The sequence below is a fragment of the Delphinus delphis genome, chromosome 3, assembly GCF_949987515.2.
Source record: "Delphinus delphis chromosome 3, mDelDel1.2, whole genome shotgun sequence".
NCBI classification, from domain to species: domain Eukaryota; kingdom Metazoa; phylum Chordata; class Mammalia; order Artiodactyla; family Delphinidae; genus Delphinus; species Delphinus delphis.
This window is the reverse complement of record NC_082685.1, coordinates 58,635,299-58,647,691: the sequence shown is the minus strand read 5'-3', so window position 1 is coordinate 58,647,691 and position 12,393 is coordinate 58,635,299. Positions and strand designations below refer to the sequence as shown.

The following is a 12,393-nucleotide window of genomic DNA, read 5'->3' as shown; positions in this document are numbered from 1 at the left end:
GATCACACTAGGCAGCAGGGACATAGCAGTGAATTTAAAAGGTACAGTTTTTACCCTCATAAAGTTTATGACTGACCAGGCAAATCAGACAGTGAGGAAGTAATGAGATAAGTAGTAATAGTAAAGAGAAGCATAAGCTATCACAAGATACATGTATTACATGTATTTTTTTTGCTTGCCCACATTTTCTAATTTTTATTCTGCAATGAACATATGTGAATAGTGTTTGGATGAGGAGATGGATAGGTAGGTGGGTGGGTGGATGGATGCACAGACAGACAGATGATGGATGAATGGATGGACGGATGGATGGAAGGAAGAATGGAAGAATGGATGGTAATCAGATTCAATGGAAAGTTTGGGCTAGGCAACATATTAGACCGCTTTCTTCTCTTGATTCCCTCTTCCCTTCAATTACTAGAATCCAAGACCTGATCCAGAAGCACCTTTTCTCTCCCTTTTTAAAATCACCTTGTTTTGCTAGGCACTTCCACTACCCCCAGAGGCAAGTTCATGAGCAAAAAGTGGAGCCAACAGTACAATTTATTGTAATTCCAAATAGACTCCTCTCTCAACACTGGACTTTCCAAACCACACAAACAGAGAAGAATGACTGGCAGAACTATTTACTGAAGTTGCAGCTAAATAACTATTGTAGACAAGATAAATTATTTTAAAAGAAAGAGACGGATGAAGGACAAGGACAAAAAAAGAAATAAAAACCTTACTACTAGAGTTTGAGGCTACTCCAAAGAGAATGTGGCTCAAAATTTCCAGGTAGTGAAATTAGCTGGTTTTCCAGGCTGCACTGTGGAATTCCTGGCCCAAGGCTCAAAGTGAGGTAAGTGTGGCTTGGTCCACTTAGCAAAAGCACTGCTCCAAGTTGAGGCCAGGTCCTTCACATGATGAGCCAAGGGGGACATACATGTGAGGAATTCTCCAAATGCCAAGTGCTAAGTACTCCCCGCCCCACCAAGAAGCACTCCTGCCCAGCACAGGCTTTGTACTATATTAGGAAAAGGGCAAGAGCCTATTCAGCAAAGATGTGCCTGCACTCGCCCATCCTTAGCAACACCACATTCATTCATTTAACCTTCACTTATTCAGTCTCCTAAACATCAGGCCCCGGGGTGGGTGCTAAGGATTCAACAGTGACAAGACATAAGACATAATCCGCAAGCACCCAAAGCTCACAATCAAGGGTAGGAGACATTTTGTTCATTAAAATAATATTTTAGTCCTATTATGTACCAGGTACTCAGGGTACAGAAACAAACAAATCTAACAAGATCCCTGTCTTCATGGAACTGATACTCCAGTAACGAGACACAGGTAAAAAATATATAAACAACCAACCAATGTGATTTTCAGATAGTGATAAATGTTATGAAAAAAATAGAATCAAGTTATGGAATAGAAAGAGACCTAGTGGGGAACTACGGCTCAGGTGGTCAGAGAGGAGGCAACATTTGATACAGGGTGAGAAGCAGCAGGTACACGAGACCCCAGAGCATGACCACCTCAAACCCCAGGAAACATGAGCATTTAGAGTGATAGTGACCACACTCAGAGGAAGCACAGGGTACAGATGAGTGTGTGGAAGAGACACCTGACCTCACCCAGCTGGCTTTCAGTCAGCAGTGATGGATACAGCACTGCCTGCACCTGGCTCAGGGGAGGTGCTGTGAGGTACTGCAGACAAGAAGCTCAGCCCATGCGTTTCAGGGAATTCAGTCTTAGAAATAATACACGTGCAATAGTTGGACAAGGCTATTTGGCATGTTCAGGAAACAGGGACTCCCTGGAAAGTTGGCAAAGGTACTGAAACTGAATGCAGATGGTGAATATACCTCTGTCTTACTCTCCCCACCCCAAGCCCCACCATCACTTCTGCCAACTCTACCGCATTCCTATAAAGGTTAGAGGAGACTCAGCGTCCCTGCCTGGAAAGAACAGCTAAGGAATAATAAGACGTGGGCCAGCTAGGCCAGCCAGCCCTGGGCCAGGCATCCAGAAGCCAAGTTCCACTCATTCACCGTGTGACCTCAGGCAAGTCCCTTCCTTTCTCTCAGCCTCAGGATCCCCCATCTGCAAAATGACAGCTCAGAAGCCTGGGGATGAAGCCAAGAGTCTACATGTCTAACCAGCTCCCTGACATGATTATGATGCATGACAAAGTCTGAGAATTCATAGACTATATGATGCTCCAGAGTTAACTGCAATAGGGGCTGCATGCTTGACTCGCCTGGCTGAGGGCCTGTCACGGTGCTCTGCATCTCCATGGTGCAGAGCAAAGAATCTGGCACACAGGAGCTCCTCAGGGTAGGCGTCACAGTCTTCTTTCCTCCCCCCTCTCATGCCACCACCCTCAATATTCTCCCAGTGGGGCTGCAGCCCCACAACCATGGGTTATTGTTTGCCCCTCACCATACCTGTGAACATCGCACAGAAGTAGGGGCTGCAGGCTGCCAGGACCACACGGTGGGCTTCTATCTCAACATCTTCTGCCACAATTACCACGTCACACAATAGCTGTTTGCTGCAAGACACCAGTGGGAGAAAGGATGGGTCACAGCACCAATTCCCACCCCCAGCCACACAAGGGTATTTTTTCTCCCCCACCCTCCACATTCCATACTATCACCACGGTTGTCATACAGACCTACCATATCTTAAGTTAGGCAGGGAGATGGACTCATCAACTTTTCCAAGTCCCTAATAAGCCCCACATTCAGGCTTTCCTAAGGCACTCGACTCTGTAGAGATCTAACTACTGTGTAGCTGCAAATTCACGGCTCCTTCATTTGTCTTCACAACTCTGCTCCGCAACTCCACAGGCTATGACTGAGAAAGGGGGACAGCAGTTCAAGGAGCAGTGGGAAAAGCTTTGGGCTGTTAGCTGAGTAACTGAATGAATGCCAAGGAGCATGAGCATGCCACTGAGGTGTGCCACCAGCTAGAACAGGTATTAACTCTTCCCCAAGGAGTCCACTGCCTGTGAAACACTGGTAAGAGGCCAGCCAGATCTGGAGGACTCAAGTATGTTTCTTCCCACCCAGGTTTAACACTAACATCAAAAAGACTCCGCCGGGGCTTCCCTGGTGGCGCAGTGGTTGAGAGTCTGCCTGCCAATGCAGGGGACATGGGTTCGTGCCCCGGTCCGGGAGGATCCCATGTGCCACGGAGCGGCTAGGCCCGTGAGCCATGGCAGCTGAGCCTGCGCGTCCGGAGTCTGTGCTCCGCGACAGAAGAGGCCACAACAGTGAGAGGCCCGCTTACCACAAAAAAAAAAAAAAGACTCCGCCGGTACACACAGTGCTCCCTAAAGACCCTGGGCAAACTCCAATTACTGCAATTATTAAGAAAACTGTAACTACATTTTTACTTGTTTGTCACCCCCATACACTATGAACTTTAAAAAGGACTTGTTTACTGTTATATCCTAGACACCCGGTTGCATGCATAGCACACAGTAGGCCCCAAACTTTCACTAAATAAATTAATAAAGGAATGAAATTTTAAATAGGATCAATCCACACTCAGAAACAGAATGAATATTTGACTACTTTGAAGACTGAAAGGGTACGACAAGCCCTATCAATCCAAGAATTTTTCCTCTACCAGCCTTTCAAGTTCTTATCCTGGCTATTATCAATACAATAGTCAACATTTTATGAGTTACATGTGCCAGGCACTGTTCTAAGCACTTCTTTTTAATACATATTATTGCATTTAACCCTCTCTACAACCCTATGAAGTATGACTACTGTTATGCCCCATATTACTAAAAAAGGAAACTGAGGCCCAGAGAAGTAACTTTCCCAAGGTCATACAGAAAGGGAGCAGTGGATTCAGGATTTGAATATAAGCAGCTGAACCCAAGAACCCATGCTCTTAACTTCTATAGTATCCTGGTCACCACTAGTCCTTGCTTTAGATTGAAGCACTAGAAGTGGGAGGGAAGACAGGGAGGATAAACACATTTCAACTGTGATCCACTGGTAGTGGTTACTTAGCACACTATACTGGATTGAGAAGTCTGAGGTCATGACTGGGTTCCACGAGACAGTGATGAGATAAATATAATGAGTATGTCATGGTTAATAGATGGAAGAGAAGCTACATATTTGCTCTCCCTGGTATAGCATATTAAACCATTGCCAACTATTCAGACATTAGTCCAGGTTCACTTTTCAGAGAAATAGAGTCATACAGCCTGGGAACGCTAGAACCACAAATGCCCTTAGAGATCACCCTATGTATGAAGTTCAGAGAGGTGGCCCAAAGCCACAGAAGCCTTACTCTTGAATCTAGTTCTGACTCCAGGTACAGTACCATAATGCCTCATGATTGGTTGACACTTAGAATGGGAAAAAACAGTAGCTAGGTTATCTCCAATGCGGAAAGGTGACCAGGAAAGGTTCAGCATATAGAATAAGGTACCAGTGAGGGGGCTTCTGGGAAGGGTGAGACCCCTGAGCACCAAGAGGCAAAACCTGGGGGTGGGACCTCATCCTGCAGTGAACAGCACACCTTACACACGAACTTTATCAGAATAAACAGCTCAACTGGGAACAGAACTGGCTCTGCCCCAACAGGCTACAAGAACATGGACAAATTGACCCCATCAGTTTTCTCATCTTTCTTAGCTGCCTTGGGACATATACCGTGGGGACCAAATGAGATTGCAGATGCCACTTGAGAATAGGCTTGTTTAAATATGATTAAAATATATTGTAAAAATGTATTCCCAACAGTATATAGACTCCGCTTGGACATTTTCATTTCTATTAAAGATTCTGGGGAGAAAACAGAGTTATCACTGCTATTTAAAAGTACAAGTAATTTTTTTTGGTAACCAGTATTTTAATAAGGAAAGTGTTGACACAGATGGGTCAGAAATGCTGAGCAAATTTTCAGTGCCAGGTGATGGGCAAGCAAATGTCAAAGTAGGATATCTTACACAAACCCAGAAGAGCTGATAATTCTTGAACAAATGGGAAAGAGACCAGAAGGAATGAGGATTAAAGATGGAGAATCTAGTCAAGCAAATAAAAGAGAGCAGCTCTGATAGGTGGGAAGTGTATCTCAAGGCCAGAGAAACTCTAACCTGGGAGAGTGACCAAGAAAAACTTGCCACAAAGTCAGGGTAGGCTTTCCCAGGTGGTGGGAAAGCCTGTCTACACATTGGAGACATCTCAGTCTCCACTATGCAGGGAAAAGGGAAGAGGCAGCTCTACAAGCACTGCATGGCTCACAAGCACTTCTAATTCCAATTACCAGAGATCCTGTGAGATCCTTTTTTCTGAAGTATCAGACACTACTCCAAAGGACAGTCTTGAGGAGAGAAAAGTAGGGCTATACACACTGTGATTTGTAGGAAATAGAGTAGAGCTGTTAGGAAGGAGCTCAGGCCCTGGAATCAAACTGACCAGGGTTCATGTCCCCTGAGTATCATAGAACTGACATGTGTTGTAAACAAGATAATGAATAGCACTAATAGTAAACATTCAGTAAATATTTATTTCTTTTCTTCCTTTTTTCCACAAAATACTTCAATCAAGATTAGAGTAAGTTTTGGACATGGTAAATTTGAGCTGCCTTTTGGACATCTAAGTGGGGCTGTCAAGTAGGCAAGTGGATACCAGGGTCTGGAGTTCAGAGGTGGGAAATAGCTAAGAAGTTGGGGGAAAGGGGAAGAACCAACAAAAGAGATGAGAAAACAGCCAGTGGGATAGGAGGGAAACCAAAAGGGTGTGATGTCCAAGAAGCCAAGTAAAGACAGGGCTGCAAAAAGGAAGGAATGATCAATTGTACCAAATACTGCTGATAAGTAAGATAACATTAGGGTGGCTAGCCAGGGCAATTAGGCAAGGAAATGAAATAAAGGGCATCCAAATTGGAAAGAAAGAAATAAAACTATCTCTATTCACAAATGACATGATCTTGTACATATAAAATCCCAAGGAATCCACTAAAAAACTACTAAAATAAATAAATGAGTATAAGGAGGTTGCAGAATACAAGATCAATATACAAAAAATCAACTGTGTTTCTGTACACTTGCGGTGAACAAGCCAAAAATGATATTTTTAAAATCCCATTTACAATAGCATCAAAAAGAATAAAGTACTTTAGGAATAAATTTAACAAAAAAATTCAAAACCTACACCCTAAAACTATAAAACACAGTTGAAGTAAATTAAAGACTTAAATAAGTACAAAGACCTCCAGTGTTCATGAATTGGAAGATTAATACTGTTAAGATGGCAATTCTCCCCCAAAATGTTCTACAGATTCAATACAATTTCTATCAAACTCCCAGCTGGCTTCTTTGCAGAAAGTGACAAGCTGAGCCTAAAATTCAAATGTAAATGCAAGGGACCTAGAATGGCCAAAACAATCTTGAAAAAGAACAGAGTTGAAGAACTCAGGTTTCCCAATTTCAAAACACTACAAAGCTAAAGACAGTGTAGTAACAGCACAAGGATAGATACATAGATCAACAGAATAGAATTGAGAGTTTAAAATAAACCCTCACATTCACAGTTAATTGATTTCTGAAAAGGATGCTAAGACCATTCAACCGGGAGAGAATAATCTTTTCAACAAATGCTGCTAGGATAACTGGATATCCACATGCAAAAGAATGAAGTTGGACCCCTACCTCACACCATACACAAAAATTAACTCAAAATGGATCAAAGACCTAAATGTAAGAGCTAAAACTATAAAACTCTTAGAAGAGACATTGGGGTAAATCTTCATGACTTTGGATTAGGCAGTGGTTTGTTAGATAGGACACCAAAAGCACAAACAAAAAAAAAAGATATATTAGACATCAAAGTTTACAACTTTTGTGCTTCAGGACATCAGGAAAATGAGAAGAAAACCTACATAATGAAAGAAGAACTTTGTAAATCATATGTCTGATAAGAAGCTTGTATCTAGAATACATAAAAACTTTACAACTCAATAATAAGTAGACATATAACCCAATTTAAAATAGGCAAAGTATCTTTATAGACATTCTCCAAATAAGATACAGAAATGGCCAATGATCACATGAAAAGGTGCTCAACATCATTAGTCATCAGAGAAACGTAAATCAAAACCACAATGAGATAACTCCTCACACATACTAGGATGGTTATAATCAAAAACACAGAAAATAACAAGTGTTGATGAGGATATGGAGAAATTGGGAGCTTCATACACTGCTGATAGAAATGTAAAGTGGTACAGCTGCTGTGGAAAACAATCTGACGGTTCCTCAAAAGGTTAAACACAGAGTTGTTATTTGACCCAGGAATCCCACTCCCAAGAGAAATAAAACATACATCCACACAAAAACTTGTACCTGAATGTTCACAGCAGCATTATTCATAATAGCCAAATGGCCTCAAATCTGTATATCCATACAATGAAATATTATTCAGCAATAAAAAGGAATGAAATACTGAGACATGCTACAGCATGAATGAACCTTGAAAACATTATGCTAAGTAAAAACTGTTAGTCACAAAAGACACATTATATGATTCCAAAATAGGCAAATCATAAAGACAGAAAGATTAGAGGTTGTCTAGTACTGGGAGGTGAGTGAATAGGGATAACAGGGGGATTACTGCTAAAGTATACAGGGTGATGAAAATATTCTAAAATTGATTGATGGTTGCCCAATTCTGTGAATATAATAAAAGCCATTAAATTGTACACTTTAAATGGGTGAATTGTATGGTATATGAATTATATCTTGATGAAGCTGTTACCAAAAAAAAGAAAAACAGCATATACATCTGCAAAAAATGAAAATTCTAAATCGAAAAGATATATGCACCCCAATGTTCATAGCAGCAGTATTCACAATAGCCAAGACATGGAAGCAACCCAAGTGTCCAGATGATTGGCTTAAGAAGATGTGATACACACACACACACACACACACACACACACACACACACAAAATGGAATACTGCCCAGCAATAAAAAAGAATGAAAAATCTCCATTTGCAGCAACATGGATGGACCTAGAGAACACTATGCTTAGTGAAATAAGTCAGACAGAGAAAGACAAATACTATATCACTTACATATGAAATCTAAAAAATAATACAAATGAATGTATATACAAAACAGAAACAGACTCACAGACATAGAAAACAAATTTATGGTTACCAAAGGGGAGGGGCAAATTAGGAGTATGGTATTAAAAGATATAAACTACTATACATAAAAGAGATAAGCAACAAAGATTTACTGTACAGCACAGGAGATTATACTCAATATCCTGTAGTAACCTACAATGGAATATAATCTGAAAAAAAAATGAATCAGTATGCTGTACACTTGAAGCTAACACAATATTGTAAGTCAACTATGCTTCAATTTTAAAAAGTTATACTAAAAGCAAGAAGGAATAAAAATTTTAAAGGCTAAAAAAAAATGATACACTTCAAAAGAAAAGAAAAACAAAAAGCAGTGTGCTAAAATGGCTCGTTACTAGTAATAAAGCCATACTGGAAAACAATCTAAAAAAAAAAGATGAAGCAGAGAACTTTTTGCAATGGAGAAATGAGAGATTCAAACTGTAAAGATAAGATAGAAGATTGTCGCTCCTTTTCAGGCCTGATGAGGGGGTGCTATTCCAACAAGGACCACGTGCCCACTTGCTGGTTGGCTGGTAAGTCAGGAGACAAAGAGCCATTAGGGCTCTGCTGCCCAGAAGCAGCTGTTGGTCTGACCAGAGCAGAGCGAGGAAGTGCAAAAGTAGGAGGAAAGCTGGTTGGTTACCATGTCAGCAGCCCATTTTCTACAATGCAAGTATAAAGAACAGGAAACACGTGAATTGTGTGATTCATAAATTGCAAAGAACATGTGTGCTTGAACTAAAATAGCTTAAAATTGAGGGAGGGGAATGTGAAAATAATGCAAGAAATAACCCTAGGTCCCTGGAATATCAGGTAACATTTCATTAGCCTGACCCCTGAATGGCAAGGTGCTTCACCCCGGCCTTCATCAAAACAAAGTATGCCTCTCTCCAGTTCCCATTAAACTCACCCAAATCAATAAAGTGTCTATTCAGGCCCCCTTTCTCTCCCTGCCTCCCCCATTCCACGCTAGTTTTTTAAGTTAGCCATTTAAATACCTTAGAATTTGATATAGTCTTTGAACACCACTAGAATGCAAGCAAGATTGAGGGCAAGACTTTGTCTCACCTACTGCCATATGCCTGAAGCAAAAAATTGCCATCAGGGGACTTCCCTGGTGGTCCAGTGGTAAAGAATCCGCCTTGCTATGCAGGGGACACAGGGTCGATCCCCAGTCGGGGAACTAGGATCCCACATGCCGCAGGGCAACTAGGCCTGCATGTCAGAACTACTGAGCTTGCGCGCCTCAACTAGAGCCAACGTTCCACAAACTACAGAGCCCAGGCCTCCTGGAGCCTGCGTGCCACAACTAGAGAAGAGAAAACCTGCACACCACAACTAGAGGGAAGCCCACGCACCACAACCGCAACAAAAGATCCCGCGTGCCGCAACTAAGATCCAACGCAGCCAAAAATAAATTAAATAAATAAATAAAGACATCTTTTTAAAAAAATCACCATCATAATAACAGCTGACACAGAATGTTCACTATGTTGCAAGGACTCATAAAATATCTAAGGAATAGCTATTATTATTATTATGCAACATGCTGTTTAAATTAGCAATTCTACTTCCAGGAATTAATTCTATAGAAATAATTGTAAATATGCACAAGTACTTAACAACAGTAATATATGTGCTATCACTGTTCTAAGCACTTAACTTATTAATCCTCTTAACAAGCCAGCAAGACTGGAACTATTATTAGCCCCATTTTATGGTTGACAAAAGTGAGGTTGGGGATATTAAGGAACTTGCCCAGGTTCACAGCTAGTCAGCACTGGAGCCAAGATTTGAAACCAGGCTGCCTGGCTCCAGAGTCTATGCTTGTGACCACTGTGCTATCCTGCTCCACACATAACCACTGCAGGTATTATTTATTTGAGGGATTGGAAAACCTAGACACCCAACAACAGGGAAGTGTTTTAAAAAAAACAAAAATAGAATATCATTCATCCACTTAAAATGAAGTTGTAGGACAGTAACACAAAAAATTTGTTCAACATAATGTTAAGAATAAAAATGTGGTTGAACACATACACTACTATATATAAGACAGATAAACAAGGACCTACTGTATAGCACAGGGCACTCTACCTAATATTCTGTGATAACCTATATGAGAAAAGAATCTAAAAAGAATGAATATATGTATATGTATAACTGAATCACTTCGCTGTACACGTGAAACTAACACAACATTGTAAATCAACTGTACTCCAATAAAATTAAAATATTTTTTAAATAAATAAAATAAAAATCACCCATAGGAAAAAAAATCTGGTTGAGACATATATATTAAAGAAAAAAAAGATCTCCTAAGGGTTAACAATGGTTAGCACTGTGACTTTTTGCTCACCTGTATTTTCTAAATGTTCTATAATATATTCTTTTTACAAAAAATTTACAAAATTTACAAATTTTTAAAGAAAAATTTAAAGGTTTTAATTTAAAAACGAAAGAGAAATCCATGCCTAAACCTGAACTAAAATTTTCCCAACCAAAACATAAACAGATTGTGGTCCATTTGAAAAAATCAAAATCAATTTGAAAAAATCAAAAGGAAGAACAAGACTGTGATGGTTAGTATTATATGTCAACTTAACCAGGCTAAGTGATGCCCAGATAGCTGATAAAATATTATTTGTGGGTGTGTCTGCAAAGGTTTCTCTAGAGGAGATTAGCCTTTGAACTGGTAGACTGAGAAAAGAAGATCTCTTTCACCAGTGTAGGTGGGCATCATCCAATCCACAGAGGGCTTGAATAGAACAAAAAGGTGGAGGAAGGGTGAATTCTCTCTTTCTCTTCTTGAGCTATACTGGCCATCTTCTCCTGCGCTCAGACATCGAAGCTCTTGGTTCTTGGGCCTTTGGACCGCAAGACATACTCCACTGGCTCTTGTTTCTCAGGCCTTCAGATTTGGACTGAATTATACCACTGGCTCTCCTGGTTCTCCAACTTGTAGACAGTGGATTGTGGCAATTCTCATCCTCCACAATCATGTGAGTTAAACTCCTATAATAAATCTCCTCTTACATATCTGTGTCTATATATCCGGTTTTCCAGAGAAACAGAAGCAATAATATATATAAATAATATAATAATAATAGATATATTATTGGTTCTGTTTCTCTGAAAAACCCTGACTCATACAAAGATGATTCACTTAAATTTCAGCAAAGGACAAGTGTTTTCCAAAATAAGTTTCACAGAACACTCGGTCTATCCATAACAACAACAACCAAAGAGGATTCAAAACCATGTGGGAAACCCTCAGTTAGACAAGTTTATTGTATGACTTCTCAGAGATTTTAATATGCGTATATATATTATGAATCTCAGGGGGTGGGTATAGCAGTTTTATATAACATTTTTCAAACTCATTTTGTTACAGATCTCTTTTTTCCCCACAGAGCATCTTGAGGAAATGTTCCTCAGAACAGCCTTGGCAAACGCTGACTTATACAAAAGAGAAGCAGCAGGACTGTTGGAGGAGGTTAAATCCAAGTTGATGCTTTTGAGGAAAGATGCAAAAATGTGGTAACTTGCAAAAGAAGGAACAGACATAACAGGATTTTTTTTAGGTATTTAAGAAAAAGGAAAAATGCTAATAATATAAAGTGAGGGTTCGGGGAATTCTGTGTGCATGTCTATTTCCTGAGCTCTACCTTTAAGCAGTTACTACAGTTGGCTAAAGCAGGCAGTCTTTTCCCCCCAGTTTTATTGAGCTATAATTGACATATAACATTGTGTAAGTTTAAAGCGTATAATGTGATGATTTGACATATATTGTGAAATAATTACCACAGTAAGGTAATACATCTATCATCTCACATAGTTACCATTTATTTTTTGTGGTGAGAACATTTAAGATCTACTCTCTTAGCAACTTTCAAGTATGCAATACAGTACTGCTAACTATAGTCACCACATCGTACATTAGATCCCCAGAACTTATTCCTCTTAAAACTGGAGGTTTGTACCCTCTGACCAACATCTCCCATTTCCCACAACCCCCAGTCCCTGACAACCACTAACCTATTCTCTTTCTGTGAGTTCGGCTTTTTTAGATTTCACATATAAATGAGATCATACAGTCTTTGTCTTTCTCTGTCTGACTTACTTCACTGAATACAATGCCCTCGAGGTTCATCCATGTTGTTGCAAATGACAGGATTTCCTCTTTTTATGGCTGAATAATATTCCAGTGTGTATATATACCACATCTTCTTTAGCCATTCAT

At 40.1% G+C, this 12,393-nt stretch overlaps 1 protein-coding gene across 1 annotated transcript in view; it reads right to left on the bottom strand.

Annotated features, from left to right (window-relative positions):
* KLHL3 (kelch like family member 3) overlaps window positions 1-12,393 on the bottom strand; it is a 110,589-nt gene that overhangs the window by 79,811 nt on the left and 18,385 nt on the right. The window contains exon 3 of the mRNA XM_060008792.1: window positions 2,433-2,539. Within this exon, the coding sequence (XP_059864775.1) occupies window positions 2,433-2,539 (107 nt within the window). The remainder of the gene's footprint in view (window positions 1-2,432; window positions 2,540-12,393) is intronic.